This window comes from Drepanopeziza brunnea, assembly GCF_022702325.1.
Source record: "Drepanopeziza brunnea f. sp. 'multigermtubi' strain 214-2 chromosome Unknown ctg1, whole genome shotgun sequence".
In the NCBI taxonomy this organism is placed as follows: domain Eukaryota; kingdom Fungi; phylum Ascomycota; class Leotiomycetes; order Helotiales; family Drepanopezizaceae; genus Drepanopeziza; species Drepanopeziza brunnea.
In genome coordinates, this window is record NW_027094064.1 from 528,918 (window position 1) to 544,667 (window position 15,750).

At 51.2% G+C, this 15,750-nt stretch overlaps 8 protein-coding genes across 8 annotated transcripts; 3 read left to right on the top strand and 5 right to left on the bottom strand.

The window, feature by feature from the left end:
- Nucleotides 1-106: 106 nt before the first annotated feature.
- Nucleotides 107-1,316, bottom strand: L3040_000109 (uncharacterized protein; the record flags this gene model as incomplete). The annotated part of the gene is made up of 2 exons (XM_007295134.2): nucleotides 107-1,186; nucleotides 1,245-1,316. 2 exons carry the CDS (start codon nucleotides 1,314-1,316, stop codon nucleotides 107-109), a joined length of 1,152 nt encoding a protein of 383 aa, XP_007295196.2.
- A 238-nt stretch (nucleotides 1,317-1,554) lies between these two features.
- L3040_000110 (uncharacterized protein) lies at nucleotides 1,555-2,148 on the bottom strand (the record flags this gene model as incomplete). Its single annotated transcript, XM_066155021.1, has 1 exon — nucleotides 1,555-2,148. One exon carries the CDS (start codon nucleotides 2,146-2,148, stop codon nucleotides 1,555-1,557), a length of 594 nt encoding a protein of 197 aa, XP_066013085.1.
- Nucleotides 2,149-2,536: 388 nt separating this feature from the next.
- Nucleotides 2,537-3,174, top strand: L3040_000111 (uncharacterized protein; the record flags this gene model as incomplete). Its single annotated transcript, XM_066155022.1, has 3 exons — nucleotides 2,537-2,557; nucleotides 2,644-2,722; nucleotides 2,807-3,174. 3 exons carry the CDS (start codon nucleotides 2,537-2,539, stop codon nucleotides 3,172-3,174), a joined length of 468 nt encoding a protein of 155 aa, XP_066013086.1.
- Nucleotides 3,175-3,670: 496 nt separating this feature from the next.
- Nucleotides 3,671-5,965, bottom strand: L3040_000112 (uncharacterized protein; the record flags this gene model as incomplete). Its single annotated transcript, XM_066155023.1, has 3 exons — nucleotides 3,671-3,699; nucleotides 3,750-5,691; nucleotides 5,756-5,965. 3 exons carry the CDS (start codon nucleotides 5,963-5,965, stop codon nucleotides 3,671-3,673), a joined length of 2,181 nt encoding a protein of 726 aa, XP_066013087.1.
- A 778-nt stretch (nucleotides 5,966-6,743) lies between these two features.
- L3040_000113 (uncharacterized protein) lies at nucleotides 6,744-7,462 on the bottom strand (the record flags this gene model as incomplete). Its single annotated transcript, XM_066155024.1, has 6 exons — nucleotides 6,744-6,776; nucleotides 6,840-6,853; nucleotides 6,913-7,059; nucleotides 7,112-7,186; nucleotides 7,285-7,291; nucleotides 7,346-7,462. 6 exons carry the CDS (start codon nucleotides 7,460-7,462, stop codon nucleotides 6,744-6,746), a joined length of 393 nt encoding a protein of 130 aa, XP_066013088.1.
- A 67-nt stretch (nucleotides 7,463-7,529) lies between these two features.
- L3040_000114 (uncharacterized protein) lies at nucleotides 7,530-10,379 on the top strand (the record flags this gene model as incomplete). The annotated part of the gene is made up of 2 exons (XM_007295138.1): nucleotides 7,530-7,580; nucleotides 7,626-10,379. 2 exons carry the CDS (start codon nucleotides 7,530-7,532, stop codon nucleotides 10,377-10,379), a joined length of 2,805 nt encoding a protein of 934 aa, XP_007295200.1.
- A 943-nt stretch (nucleotides 10,380-11,322) lies between these two features.
- Nucleotides 11,323-12,690, bottom strand: L3040_000115 (uncharacterized protein; the record flags this gene model as incomplete). Its single annotated transcript, XM_066155025.1, has 3 exons — nucleotides 11,323-12,002; nucleotides 12,066-12,537; nucleotides 12,610-12,690. 3 exons carry the CDS (start codon nucleotides 12,688-12,690, stop codon nucleotides 11,323-11,325), a joined length of 1,233 nt encoding a protein of 410 aa, XP_066013089.1.
- Nucleotides 12,691-13,186: 496 nt separating this feature from the next.
- On the top strand, nucleotides 13,187-13,918 carry L3040_000116 (uncharacterized protein; the record flags this gene model as incomplete). The annotated part of the gene is made up of 1 exon (XM_007295140.2): nucleotides 13,187-13,918. One exon carries the CDS (start codon nucleotides 13,187-13,189, stop codon nucleotides 13,916-13,918), a length of 732 nt encoding a protein of 243 aa, XP_007295202.2.
- Nucleotides 13,919-15,750: the final 1,832 nt, after the last annotated feature.

Below are 15,750 nucleotides of genomic sequence, written 5' to 3' on the forward strand. Positions count from 1 at the left end.
AGTTACATCGGATCCCCAAACACCATTCTGCTGAAGCAAGTCGCAGCCAGTCGAGGGAATCTCTAGGTATATTATAGCAAAAGTACATTCCCTAACACAGGTTCCACTACAGCGCTACATCTTGGAAACTCGAATTTCCAGGCGTCTGTGACCCCGATCCTCCATCCTCAGCCGGCTCCTTTAACTTGCGGCCGCTTTCCTCTGAGTCTGATGGTGAAGCCAGCGCCGCGGGCCGAAGGGCAACTTTATGTTGATCGCGGTCTTCGACTCTGACTTTCTGCTCGTGTTGCGCGGCTGACTTGTCCTCTTTGCTCTCTCCTTCCCCATCCTCATCACTACCACCTTCTTTCTTCGCCGGGTCCTTGGTGGGAGGTGAAGGTGAAACAGCTTGGCTAGATCCATTGGTAGCAGGTGGACTAGGTAGTGGAGATTCCTTCTTCAGCTCAGGAGATGTTGGAGGTGCTAGCTCTGGCTGGGCAATTTGACGTTGTCTCGGGTCCGCATCAAGATAGTATTGTCTGACACCCACGATCCTGCCTCCCCTCTCACACCCCTCAATCCACTCCGGTCTGACCACAGGGATATTCGTCTCGACCGCCTTCTCCCACAGCATGCCCCTTCCCTCTGTAGTGACAAAATGTGTTGTATCAATGCGGACGGTATCCGCGATCTTGGCTCCTATCCTCTCCACGGCTTTCGTAAGGCTATCTCTCAGCTGCGCAGGCAGGATACCAGGGGTAACAGTGATTCCGCTTAGATCTGTCATCTTGTGTGTCTTGACGACTACCTTCTCGCTGCTGTATGTGCCAGCACTCGTCCTCAGCACTAGATGAAACGTGTATTCCGTGTCAATGGCCAATCCACTGATCTTTGTGCTATGGTTCTCGGTGGGCCTCGGGATGTTGCCTGCCTTCTGTCCATTGCGGAAAAGGGAAAGGGATATGATGTCGGCGGTTGCGACCTCGAGGGGCGCCCATTCGAGGACGACAGAGGTCTGGGTAGCATTTCTACAGCTGAGCTTGGGGGTGGCCGGCTCCTCGGCGCCGAAGGAGGAGTAGATTGAATCTTGGAGGGCGAGGAAAGCTGCTTGAGATTTGGTCTCGGAGTTGAGGTTTCGAGAGACGGTGATGTCCACTATACTGCCAGAGGAAATATGGGGTGGCAAGAGGATCGAGGGGAATTCGATCTGAGTTGCTTGTTAGCTGAGTTGAAGGTCGATTGGGAAGTGTTCTTGAAGGCCATACGAGTCTTTTATCTTGGGTCAGTAGTACTGCGACTCCAGCATCGACTTTTCCGACAGTCAATGAGATCAGCATCTTTGTGGGTTCTATTGTGAGCGATTTGGTGGTTGAAAGAGGTGTTGCAATAATTCGCGATAGAGAGACACGAACTCGACCTCGAGCTAGGGTTGGCTGGCGTTGTGATTGGTCAAGCGGCAAGGCTGGATAGGGTGGAAGGAAAGTTTTACCACAAAGTTGCAGTAACCATAGGCAACTCACAATCTCTTCATCTCAAAACTTAAATGCAGAGCCTGTAAGATGAAGATCAATGTCGTTATTTGGGATTTGTACATAAAGCCTTGTCCCTCTCTGCCTTCTTCACCGAATTTTCGTTTGGTTTGTTGGGCCTCAATGGACCAACTTGATGAGTCCTTCTCCTTAGCATGCCCTCAACAGCTCTATCTGTCTGTAATATCAGATCCTCCATCTTCGTCTTTAGCAGAGCCTCCAAAGGTGAAATATGCGCCGTGCCCGTCAATGGTGGTTGCGCCTCTGCACCAGGCAATCTGCTCCCATCAGGCCCGTATCCTTTCTTCCTCAACGACTCGGTGAAGGCATGTCTCATCTTCCTGTTCATATGACTCCGTATTACCCTAGGCGCCCGCACGCTCTTGTACGTTATGGTATACCACCAGAAGGTGTCTGTTCGCTTGGCAAAGCGTTCTTGAAAGACGGGTGCCAATGGATGGAAACAGGTGTTGCCGTCGAGCCATGCTCGAGATGTGAGGGAGTAGACAGGCGCATTTCTGTATTTCATCAAGAATGCCACCGCTGGACCGCCGGGCATCTTTAAGATGGACAGGGCATTGTGCTCCAAAATCTCGCCCATCATTGGGGAGGCCGCTCTGGTAATGATTCTGGAGGCCATTGTAGCGAAGTTGAGACTGCAGGTTTATCCTTAGATTGTTGTGACTTGATTTGTGGATTCCATCAAAAGTGCATCATAAGTCCGTAGAGTATCCTCCACTGTGCCTTTTGGTGGTGGTCTTGCTTTAAAGAATTGCAATCCAACTAAGGACGCAACCGCCAGTCAAAACTTTTAGGTTTGTTCTGACCGGCTAGCGCCACCCTTAGTTTCGAAGCGAGCCTCTGACGCACTCGGAGGTCCCGGTCTCGACTGGAAAGTTGTAAATAACATCAAACATCAACATCACCAGCTCCTCTTTTGACCCAACAACCACGCCTTCCAGTCCGACTTCAGGCTTTAATACCACCGGAATCACATATCCCACACTTGATAACAGAACTCTGTCAACATGCCCAAGAATAAGGGAAAGGTAAGCCCCCGCACCCGCACCCTCACCCTCGCCCCCACCTCAGAGCGCGCAAAGAGGCGGCGCTGACAAGATCTTGCATGCAAAAGGGTGGTAAGAATAGGCGTCGAGGAAAGAACGAGAACGACAACGAGAAGCGCGAGTTGACCTTCAAGGAGGAAGGTCAAGGTACGTGTTACCTCCTCACCTTCCATGAGATTCCACCTTCGGACCCCACTATCTTCAACATCTTCCGACTAACCCCTCCAACAGAATACGCCCAAGTCCTCAAGATGCTAGGAAACGGCCGCCTAGAGGCTCTCTGCTTTGACGGCTCCAAGCGCCTGGCACACATCCGAGGCAAGCTCCGCAAGAAAGTCTGGATCAACCAGGGCGATATCATCCTGCTCTCGCTCCGAGACTACCAAGACGAGAAGGGCGACGTGATCCTCAAGTACAGCGCCGACGAAGCCCGCTCGCTCAAGGCATACGGCGAGCTCCCCGAGAGTGCTAAGATCAACGAGACGGACACATACGGCCAGGAGGGCGAGGGCGACTGCAACTTCGAATTCGATGAGGATCGCAGCGATAGCGACGATGAGGATGGGAAGGGTAAGGAAATTGATGTCGATGATATCTAGAGATCTAGAGAGTGCATGGGCATTTTCGGGATGGTATGATGGACAGGTGGACTGATGGGTGGGTGGCAAGGCATGGTGGTGACGAAAAGAAAGACTGTCTTCTCTCTCAATCTCATAGCGGTAGTCACGACCTAGACTGCTGCCTGGGAACCTCGACAGGATGTTTTCTTTCGGTGGACTGGCGGTGGGTTGCGATGGGAGAGACGTTGCAACTCATTGACTAGGCTGTTCTTGTTTGGCTTCCTCTTCTCGGAGACCGGCTTGGATTCATGGTGAGCCTTCTGGGCTGAATCGGATCCAGACTCTTTATTCAAAAGAAAATAGATACGCGCATTGCATTTACAATAATGGGTTGGGCTTCACCGTATGTGATTACATTCCAACTTCCTTTAACACTGCTTGAGCATGACAATTCCTTTCTCACACTCGCAACGCCTTGGATTGCCCAAGTGCTCAAACACCCCCTATCTCCATCTTCAAAAGCAGAATCGACCACCTACCAATCATCGTCATCCGCCTCATCATCTATGATAAAATTAGCCTTCGAAGTCAAGTTATAGGGGTTCTGAACTTACCACTTGCGCTAACCTTCTGCTTCCGCTTATTCAAAGCAGCTGCCAATGCACCAGCCAAACCACCATCGCCCCCTCCGGTTGCACCAGCAGGGGGCAAACCACTACCCGCTGGTCCGGTATCACTCCCTGGTATCGCAGCCTGACTTCTATCTCTGATTTGAGAGCGATCAACCTTCTTGAGTGCTCCAATACCACCTGCTTTCTGTATGTTGGCCATCAGGTCTGCGCGGTCACCAGTTGGTTGTGGTAGAGAGGCAGGAGGTCCAGCTTGATGCCCTGAGTCACGATCTGGTGGGGGTGGTGGGGGTGCTGGAGGCCCTCCAAAAGATGGCATAGGGGGCGGGGGTGGTGCATTTGAGGATGGCAAGGGGGGAGGCGGCGGCGCATTTGCTTGAGGTAGCGGGGGAGGTGGAGGCGCATTTGATTGTGGCAGCGGGGGAGGCGGCGGCGCATTTGATTGTGGCAGCGGGGGAGGCGGCGGCGCATTTGCTTGAGGTAGCGGGGGAGGTGGAGGCGCATTTGCTTGAGGTAGCGGGGGAGGTGGAGGCGCATTAGCTTGAGGTAGCGGGGGAGGTGGAGGCGCATTAGCTTGAGGTAGCGGGGGAGGTGGAGGCGCATTGGATTGAGGTAGCGGGGGAGGTGGAGGCGCATTGGATTGAGGTAATGGAGGAGGTGGAGGGGCGTTTGACTGTGGCAAAGGAGGCAGCGGTGGTGCAGTTGAGGATGGTAAGGGCGGTGGAGCAGGGGCGCTTGATTGCGGCAAAGGGGGTGGGCCGCTGGTTCTCGAGGGGGGTGGAGGCACAGGTCTTGCTGATGGTGGGGGTATCGGGGGACCAGAAGCCGTTTTGGGAGGCAAAAGAGGCGGAGGGAGTCCATTCGCTGGAGGAACAGCATGAGCATGCCCTGTAGATTCTCTTTGAGGGGGGGGCGGAGGGACAGCTCCTCGGCTCGGTGTAGGAAGTGGCGTTTGTTTTCTTTCTGCCGTAATTCTTTCCCCCATGAAAGGGGGAGGTACACCAAATCTCGAGCCTGACTCTCCGGGTTCGTATGCTTCTTCCACTGGGTTCTTCGGAGGTCTGGGTGGTGGAGGGGGCCCTGGGTTGGACAAACTTCCAGCATGTGGTCGTGCCGGCTTGTTGTTTGAGTATGCAAATTTCCCAGCATCTGGAAATGGGGGAGGTGCTGCAAATCTAGGCGGTGGTGGGCCTCTGGGTGGAGATTGTTCTCTTGGAGGAGTTGGTTCCCTTGCAGATTCAACTTTCGTGGCAGATCTTCTTGCTGGAGGAGGTGCTGGTGGGGCCCCCCTCCCACGACCTAATACTACACTTTGAGGACTCTCAGAATGAGTGCGAGAGGGACCTGTTGGAGGCGGCGGTGGTGGTGGAGCTCTGTTCCTCTGGTTCTCAATTCCAGAAGCGGCCTGGTTTGCTTGTTGTTGCCGAATGTAGTCGGCAATGAAGTCCTGGTTGTCCCGAATCAGGTCATCCGTAATTCCCATTTGCTTCAGATCGTCGCCCCATGTCTCCCTCCAGTTGTGATCTATAGCATCCAATGCAGCGAACTGAGACTTTCCACCAGTGAAGCTACCACCAGACATTCGATGGCTCTGTGCTGGTGGAAGTGTGTAGCTTGGCGAGTCTGGAGGTGTGGGTTGTATCGCAGGCGCAGATGAGTGCCGATTTCCACCAAAGAAACCTCCCAATAGTCCATGCCTCGTAGGTTGCTGTACTCCGCCTCCGAATGGGTTTGACTTTGTCATCTTGCTGGCATTCTTTTCCCGGTCGTTCATCTTCTTGAGGAACTGCTTGGCCTCCTTCTCATCCGCGAAGGACAGTCCGGCCAAGCAGTCCTCCGTCTCGAAGGTATGGAAGAAGGTCCGGTCCTGGTTATAAGACCAAGTATCGTAAATCTCTTGATCCCATATTACCCCTCGACCCGCGGGCTGTGCAGATGTTAGTACTACTTAATCCGTGGCCATTATGCCGCTTGATCAAGGGCTTACGAACCGACACATCAACGAGCTTCAACCAAAATGTACTACCCACAAGGTCGTTGACGAGGGCCGCCGCACCTTGCAGTCCTGTATATGTCCATGTTCTTGGGTCGGGATATGCGATGTACAAACGCGTTACTGCCACTGCCTGGATCTTGTTCAGATTCTTCGGGATGTGTCTCTTCACTGTCTCTTTGTCGTTGTCGGAGAGGATAGAAGGCATCTTCGTTTCCAAGGTAGTCACCTCCGGAAAGTATTCAAGAACCCGCCCTCAAGCTTTGGTGATAGAGTACTCGAGTATGTTGTAGAGAGGGGCGGAAGTGCCTTCTGTAACTCATAGGTTTGGTTCAAGTCTGCCTATGTAGTAATGTAGTGGAAGGCGGATATTGCGGGCTTAGTAATCACTTGGCGGACAGCAGCCGCCATTTAGCGCGACGATTTGGCGGCCTAACGGAACGGCTACCCATTGCTTGTGGGGTCGATGCTTGATTCGAGAAGTCATTGGCAATGCCGACGGTAGGGGCTATGATTAGTAGCCGGGGAAAGGTAATCCAGTAACAGTGACATGCATTCTCGTAGTGTGAGAAAGTGGTATCCCATAAAGGAGCCACCGATGGTTGAAAGCTGATCAGCTCGGAGAGTGCTCTCCTCCACACGGAGTATGTTCTCTCGCAGACTACATGTTGGCTCCATGTAGGATGCCAAGGAATGCACAAGCCTCGAGTAATTACCATGATGGGATTCCTGGTATTGAAATCTTTTGAAGTCATATCAGATCGCTAGTCTTTACTCGCCTGGGAAAAGCATATCACCAACAGCGTGGAGTACGGTACATCTACTGTGCCCCACATTTCACCAACTTGATATCAACGGACATGGGTGAAAGGTAACAATGGCATAGAAGGTACATTTCCACGATTTCTATAGCATTACGTGTTCCCTCTAGCCAAATCCATGCGAGATCCATTCAAGGCCAAAGTCCATGCTAGTCCTGCCCTCCCTTACCAGCCTGCCCATTTCACATTCTGGATGCTCTATTTTGAATCAGTCCCATATTCAAGAACGAACGAACGAGGATCCGGACATTCAAAACATACCAGGGAAATCATTACTTGTTCAACTCCTTGGTCCGAGCCTCCCGCTCTTCCTTAGTACCTTCTTGCTGAATACCTGCAAGCTTGTCGGATTCAGCTGGACCTGGCTTGCCTGAGCTGTAGATGAATTCGACTTTATCCCCCTTAGGAGGCTCCTGTTGATGGAGAGGATGGGTGCTGGCGTTGCTCTCGGTCTTACTGCTCGCCGTTTTGGCTACGTGCTCTGATTCAGAGATCAGTGTAAGCAAAGTAAATGTACAGGCTGAATAGCTCACCAGTAACAGCACCAACCGGGTGGTTGTCGGTCTCGTCGGGTCCAGCAGGCATGATGGGTAGAGATGGCTTTGAGTCTGGTGTTTTGTTAGGAGATTTTGTTTGAGAGTCCAATTGAACTGTGTACATAAACAAACGCAACCCTTCCTATCTATAAGAGGGAAAGATACCTCACCTCGAAACTAGTGAATCCGGTTTGCTGTTGCCCCTCATGACGTCGACCGCATACCACTCACTGATCGCATTGCCGCTATGCCACTCGCTTTGCCTTTCAGCCTAACGGACGCGTCCCCCGTCTCCCGTTGCTCAACACCGCGATGCGATACAGCATTAGTGAACCTCGGACAACTCATGATCACTGTATTATCAAGATCTACTCGTAATTTGGCGGTACCGTCGCGCCGGTCATGACCTCTGCAGATGTCTTCCGCGAATGGCGATCAACAGCCAGTGAAGCTTTCACTGCCTCTAGTACGAGCTCCCCGCCAGCCTTGAAGACCTTGCTAACGTTCGCAGAAATACCAGCAGGAGATCTTCCAAGAACTTCGTCAAAAGGATGAGCTCGTCATTATTGCCCGCGGTCTTGGCCTCTTGCGCCTTATAACGAACCTCCTCCATTCCTACGATGCGGCTGGGAACAACCTCATAATCCTCGTTGGAGCAGACGAAAGAGAGAATGGGTGGATTGGGGAAGCTCTGGCGGAGCATGCTGCCATCAGTATGTCTCCTAGAGCTAGAGGCCTCAGCGTGGTGAATACCGAAAATATGAGCGTCGGCACGCGAGAGAAAATGTACAGCCAAGGGGGAATCTACAGTGTCACTTCACGGATCCTGGTGGTCGACCTCTTGACAAGCCTATTGAATCCCGAAACGATTACTGGAGTGGTGGTGCTCCACGCCGAGAGAATTGTCGCCACATCTTTGGAGGCATTCATCCTCAGGATCTACAGGCAAAAGAACAAGGTTGGCTTCCTTAAAGCCTTTTCGGATAGCCCCGAGCCTTTTACTACCGGATTTGCTCCCTTATCTTCAATGATGCGGAACCTGTTCTTAAGGAACGCCTCTTTGTGGCCGCGATTTCAAGTGGTGGTGGCCCAGGCACTAGAAGGCAAGAAAAAGGCAGAAGTCATTGAGTTAGAGGTACCAATGTCCGAGTCAATGTGTGACATTCAAACCGCCATCATGGAATGTGTCGAGGTCAGTATTGGAGAACTCAAAAAGAGCAACTCGGGACTCGAGATGGAAGACTGGAACCTCGATAGTGCTCTTCACAAGCAGTTCGACATGGTTGTCAGGAGACAGCTAGATCCAGTTTGGCATCGAGTAAGCTGGAAGACCAAACAGATTGTCAATGATTTGACTGTTCTACGAGGCATGCTGCATACTCTACTGACATACGATTCTGTCTCTTTCAACCGGCACCTGGACACAATTTTAGCTGCTCATTCTCCACCGCCTGGGTCCACAAGACAGAACCAGTCACCATGGCTGTTTCTTGATGCTGCTCATACAATATTCGACACTGCCAAGCGAAGAGTCTATACTGGCAAAGCATCCGGGACAGAGAACCTCGAAACGTTACGAACTGTTCTCGAAGAACAACCCAAGTGGGCTGTGTTGGCGGAAGTCTTAGAAGAGATTGACCGAGACCTGTACTTTAACCCCGTTGTCCGGGACGACTCAAACGGGACGATCTTGATTATGTGTAGTGATACAGCACAGTGCCGGCAACTCAAGGAATACCTGCAAAATATGCATGTCCGACCAGACACAGTCGGCCAGGACGACGAGGACGATGAAGAGCATGAGCCCTCTGCTGCTTTCATGATGAGAAGAAAGCTCAGGGCTTACTTGAAATGGAAGAATGAATTCGCAAAGATCAGCGCGGCTCTATTCACCGAGAACCAAAAGGTTTTGGATGGCACTGCCAATCAAAAGGGTGCAAATACTAGTTTCCGAGGGAAGGCTCCTTCTAATAAGAGGCGCCGAGTGAGAGGAGGAGGTAATACTGGTTCGGCCCCATCGAGGGCAGCAAATGGAAGCATCCAAGCAGCAGAGGACAAGCCTCTAGAAGTTGCTACGTTAATGTCTGAAATCCAACCCACAGAGATGGAGGCTGCGCAAAAGGAGGATATCGTAGCAGACCCCTTGGACGATATGGAAGACTATTACCAATTATACGATACCAAGGATCTCGTTGTTATACATGCATATGATGGAGACATGGATGAGCATGTGCTCGAAGAGGTTAAGCCTCGCTACATAATTATGTACGAGCCAGATACATCATTCGTACGCAGAGTCGAGGTCTACCGCTCCTCGCACAACGACCGAAATGTACGAGTCTACTTCCTGTATTACGGTGGCTCTGTAGAAGAGCAGCGCTATCTCTCCTCCGTCCGCCGAGAAAAGGATGCCTTCACCAAACTCATCAAAGAGAAATCCAACATGTCCATCGTCATGACTACCGACGCCCATGGCGTCGAAGACCCGCAAGAAGCCTTCCTCCGCACCATAAACACCCGCATAGCAGGTGGTGGCCGCTTAGCAGCCACCGCTCAACCCCCTCGCGTTGTTGTCGACGTCCGCGAGTTTCGCTCCTCGCTACCCTCTCTGCTGCACGGTCGATCCATGGTCGTAGTGCCTTGTATGCTTACAGTCGGCGACTACATCCTCTCGCCCAGCATCTGTGTGGAGCGCAAGTCCATCAAGGACTTGATTTCCTCCTTCAAGGACGGCCGTCTGTATACACAAGCCGAGACCATGCAACTTCACTACAAATCCCCTATGCTGCTCATCGAATTCGACCAGAATAAATCCTTCACTCTCGAGCCCTTTGCGGATCTATCGGGGTCCTTAAACTCCGTGTCGGCCACCAACGCAACTTCAGACCTGCAATCCAAACTCGTCCTCCTCACCCTAGCCTTCCCCCGCCTCCGCATCATCTGGTCCTCCTCTCCATATCAAACGGCCGAGATCTTCGAGTCGCTCAAAACCCAAGAACCAGAACCCGACCCCATTGCAGCTGTCCGCATCGGGCTTGAAGGCGGCCAGAAGGCAGAAGATCAGAGCTTCAACCGCGAGCCGCAAGATATGTTGCGCACGGTGCCGGGTGTGACGGGCAAGAACCTCAAGAATCTTGTGGTGGAGATGGAGAGCTTGAGGGAAGTGGCTAATGCGACTGTGGAGGAGCTGGAGCCGGCTGTGGGGAAGGAGGCTGGGAGGCAGATTTGGAGGTTCTTCAATAAGAGTGTGCTGGATGATGATTGATGGAGGTGATTGATGGGTAGGGAATATAAAGTGTAGATGTCTAAGGAGCTGGATGTAGAGCACATGATTTAGTGTATGCAACAGGCGAGCAGTGTCTGTATACAAGCGATATTCACAGGTGACTTTTGGTTTTTTCGCCTTCTATATTGGGTAGTGGTGTTTTTTTCTTTTCTTTTCTTTTCGTTCTTTCTTTCTTTTAATGCACGTCGCACTCTCCCCAACGTCCCAGAAAGCACTTGCAACAAGTGAGAATCCCGAAAGGCGCATCGTCAACCTTTTCTTTCTCTCTTTCCCTCTCTCTCTCTCTCTCTCTTCTTTTTTTTAAGCTAATAAAAAATTCAATTGCCAAACTGTATCTATCCTGCACAGTCGTATCTTTTCTCTCTTTTCCCCTTTCTTTCCCTTTCCCTTTCCCTTTCCCTCCCTCTTCTCATCCCCCTCTTCAAATCTCCTCTCTACCCTCGACCACCGACCATCCCACACCCAACGTAGGTTCAGAAGTCCAGATTTCCTGTTGTTTCCTATATAGATGCATCTTTTCCATCCCATTTTTCTGTCTCGTCTCGTTCATAGCCGTCTTTCCCAATTCTATATGTTGGGTGAACCCTTGGTGGTTGTTTTATAGGGTAGGTAGGAAGCGAGGATTACAGAGGTAGCTAGATATACCGGGATTGAGTGAGGGGGGAGGGAGAGGGGGTCTTTCGCTTTTATTTGAGTTTGGGGGAAAAGAGATTGGTGCACTTTTGCCCCTGGGATATTTTCAGAGTGGTGAGTGGGGGGGAGAGAGAGAGGGGGGGAGGGGGGGGGGGTCTTGCGGCTGCTGGAATGTCCCACAACAGATACTTCAAGTGCATGATGTCCTGGAGAATCTACCTGCTTCGAGTCACTCTCTCTTCATAATCTAGACCACCGAGATGAAACCCAACAGCTGCAGTTAACCCGATCATATGCCGATATGAATCCTCCCCGTCAAAGTCCTCGTGCCTAATAACCGCCTCACGAATTCCACTTTCTCCTCATCCCCTTCCAATTTTGCCTCATCTCTCAGATCCGCCAACTCCCTCTCCACGCGTCCCTCATCCCTCATCCCCATATCCTCAAAACCTAGCCTCAAAAGCTGATTAACCGTCCTTAACTTCCCTCCCACGCCTTCACCGCCTGCGTTCCTGAACGCCCAACACAGCATCTCCACGTCCAGATTCTCAAGCAGTCCGCTCCAGAGCAGCAAGTGGATTGCTGGAGCGCTGCCAGCGCGGATGGCGGAGCGGAGCCCTTCGAGCGCGACTTCGCCTGAGGTGGAGGAGTGCCAGGAGAGTTTGGCGCCAGATTTTATCAGGTAGAAGAGGTTTTTTAGGGAGGGGGGCGTGAAGGGGCCAAGAAGGAGCGTGTGTGGGATTTCAACGGAGGGGGAGAGGTATGGGTGGGTGGTCCAGGATGTGGAGGGCCAGTTGTCGTCGGTGGAAGAGAAGATGGTATTCTCGAAGGCGGCGTAGTCGATGTTCAGGTACTCTTCTTGAGTGGTTGGGGGCACTGGCGTTGGTGGTGGTGTATTTCCAGAACGTTCTTGATCATTTTGGCCTTCCTTTTCTTCTTCTGATACCGGATTTAGGTCTTGAAGGAAATCTGGCTCGGCTGTTGGTATGGATCTCCCGGGAGGGTGTCATGAGGTGGGATGGAAGAACGTACAGAGGGGTATGAAAACCCTGTCCTTTGCACATTTCTCTATCCAAAGATCTTGTGCTTTCAACAGGACGGGTAGGGTCGCCCAACGACATCTCAATACCGCACTCTGTAACTCGGAGTGATCTTCCTTCCCCTCCTCATCACCAAACTCCAGCCTCCCATCCACTTTCTCCCTCCCATACCACTTTTCCCAACACGGTCCGAAAGACGCATGTACAGTCCAGTTGAGAATCGTGCTACTGCTTAGCTTTGCACCGATAATAGGACTGGATCTGGGTAATTCCAGATTCAGACAGAAGCGGAAGACCCGCTCGAGCAGTTCCGTCGGCAGTTTTTCCAAAGGTGACATTTTCCGTTTCGACTTGATTTTTTTCAAAGTCCTCTGTTTTGACACTTGGACAGGCTTCATGGCTTCAACTGGATTGTCAGAGACGACATTTTCTGCAATTTTGAGCGGCCGCCCTGGTTTCCTATTCTGTGAAATAATCTGTTAGCACTGAAGACTTGGTGGTGACTTCGAGACTTGGGCGTGGGGCATATATATTACCAGCGCCTTTCTGGCTGCGAGAGCGGATTGACTGCAATCCCTCTTCCGTTTGCCGGGGACTTTAATGGGCGTAAGATCCATGTTGGGCATCTGAAATGTGTTGTTTTGTTTCGCTTCTCCGTTTCGCGGTTGGAATCAATTGTTGGGGGAGATGGAGGTGGAGGTGAGGGCCTCTACTCCGCGAGTTTTATGTCTGGATTTGGTAGCCTTGCATTGGTGTGGCGCTACTGGACGAATCAATGACATGCACAAAGGTATGTGCATGTCCATGCGTGAATCGCTAGTATCACAGCCCGCCCTACCTTCCACTCTGAAAAATCATCAAATGCATTTTTATTTCTCTTTTCATTTTGATTCATTCGTTACATTCATCCGTCCGCTTATTGATGAATTGGCAGTCGTCACCATGTTCCAAGTTGCTTTCCGGCCCAAACCTCCTAAACGTACTGATAGGCGAAATAAACAACAGCCGAGGATTGAATGGCAGAGTCGTGCTCTCTGGTCCCCGAGACAACCGAGATGTGTGCACCGCCTTCCACGTTCTCCCCTCGGAATTGAGCCTCTTGAAACCCTTGCTATGGGCTTCGACAATATGTCTATCGGCAGCGGGGATTCTGGCAGCCGTTGCCCTATACACGCGTCTTCAGAATTAGAACTGTCGACCCTTCCTCTTGAGATCCGGCTTCTCATATACAACTATGTGTTCACTCGGGACGATATCAACGTCTCCTCTGACTTGGAACGGGTCTGTGGACAAGGCTTGTCTGCTACGGATCGGTTCTTCTACAGAGAGACTCGAAGCCGTTACTACGGGTGCGCGGAATTTGGCTTTTGTAGCCCTCTAGTCTGTAAACGTTTCCTGGATATTATCGGGATCCACATCAGCAACTTACGGAATCTGGCGGTGACTTTTAAATTTTCCGATGCACACATTTTGCAGTCCATATTCAAGAGAGCTTCGAAGATTCAAACCCTGCGTTTGAATTACACCAGTCACCACGATGAAGTCCGACCTGTTTACCTGCCTTCGGTAAGGCGGGAAGACCCTTCGATAGAAAACAAAATCCGCCTCCGGCCCGCATCGCACTCGCTATCAAAACTGAAATCGATACGCAAATTGACGGTGCTGGGGCTCGTGAAGCCTCGAGAAATTCAGAGAGCCATCCTTAAGCTGGGTCTCAAAATGATGGAGGTCGCTGGGACAGAAGGGAAAAGTGTCATCGAGTCCACGACACTGGATGCCTATACTTCTCACAGACAACCACGTGACCGATATGAGATTGAGATCCTGAACCGATCTCATGATTGAGCGGGAGGGAGAGCCATGGCACTATGCGTACTTATCAGGCGTATCGGGTACCGTATTGGCTGGTTTAAATGAGACTGCAAGGCAAGCTGCGCGCGGTGAGGCCAGCAGAATAAGTAGTAGTAGGTACCGGTACTGGTACGTAGAGAAGCGAGAATCCAACGTCGTAGGACGGAAGCGAGCATTTTGATACTTAGTCATCATTTCTTTCCAATCGGCCATTTCTCGCGGTTGTCCGTCCCGTCTCCACGGCGCACGGCTTGTCCAAAGTGCTTGTTCTTTTAGGCGTGGAACAAGGTTGACGAGATGGATTTGGGACTTGTTCTCACGTTATTGTGGTGTGTACGAAGTATTTTGGCTTTGGAGGTTAAGGCTGATGATGATGGATGGACTGACTTGATATACAGTAGATATGGGTCCGGTGGGTAGCAGTGCAGCTGGGGAAAGACAAGAAGACGGAACTCCTGCCTGGCTGAGAGGTGAGGACCCGAGGCGAAGACCCGAGGCGTAGACCCGACGTGAAGTACCGGTATCGGTATCGGTACCAAGAAGGTCACCCGCTGCTTCACCTTCGATCCGCCTACGTCATTCTTCACCGTGCTTCTCTGGAAGTAACATCTCACCCGAGACTTCACCCGCCACAAGATGCAGTCAATAGATACTCTAATCTGCGACTACTTGAGTCAAGTGAGCGATCCATCGAATTCTTGGTGTCACTGACTTTAAGCCACTGTGGCGCAACGCAAACGCACGTCGGTGATCACTTCCTGCCCCGGATTTTTTGATCCTTAACTTGGACTTCCTTGATTTTAATCTTTTCACTGCAGTTTAACCGGACCAGATTATGCCCCGAGCACATGAGCTTCCATTCCAGACCATCGGATTTAATATGTAATACAGTACCAATAGTAGTATGATATACTTATTCCGTACGTATGGAGACAAGTACCAAGTACGGTAGGCTGACAAGGAAAAGAAGTCAATACGACGTCACTGGATACAGTCCTTGCAGCTGATCCTTGTCTGGTATGGACGTTATGTTACTGTTTGTTGGAACCTGTTTGAACCTATGACGCGCCCCGTCGTGGAAATAGCAGGGCGCGGGAAAAAAAAAATGAAAGCATGTATATATTTGAAGTCCCTTCACTTCCGCCCGACATCTTCACCCCTTCCTCACCAAAACATCAACACAAACACCAAACACTAAACACCATCAAGCCTTTCAACTCTAAACATCTTGAATTCCTTCTTCGACCATTACAATTCCAAACAGAACTCAAGTCGGACCCAAGTCGTGTTGCGCAACAGCTTTAAAATGGGTGCCGTCGTATCTTGCGTAAGTCGAAGTTCATTCGAAATCCTCAATCTTGCGCGCCTGCTGACGCAAACAACAGATCAAGTCTCTCTTCCAAACTATCGGTGCTTGCATCATGGCCGTAGTCAACGGAATCGCAAGTATCCTCAAGGCCATCATCAACGCTATCGCCAACTTCTTCGGCATCATCGTCTCCTGCTTGACCTGCGGTCGTGGCGGCGGACGTCGTAGAGGTACGACGAGTCACGTCTGATACCTCCCATCCGACCCGTCATCGAACCAGCAAATCATCTTTCAGCCACACGACTCTTATAACGCCAACACTCGATAGTCGATCTCGCATGTGTGATGGATAGGAATGAGGTTTTGATACAGGTCAAGGTGGATGGGAGCTTGTAAGATAAGGGTGGAGGGTATAATGCGCGGTACGGATGGAGATGGTGCTTATTTTCTTCGATACCCCGGCTACGGCCACGACGCAATGCTTGCTTGTACCTCCGATAATAGAGCAAACACGAAG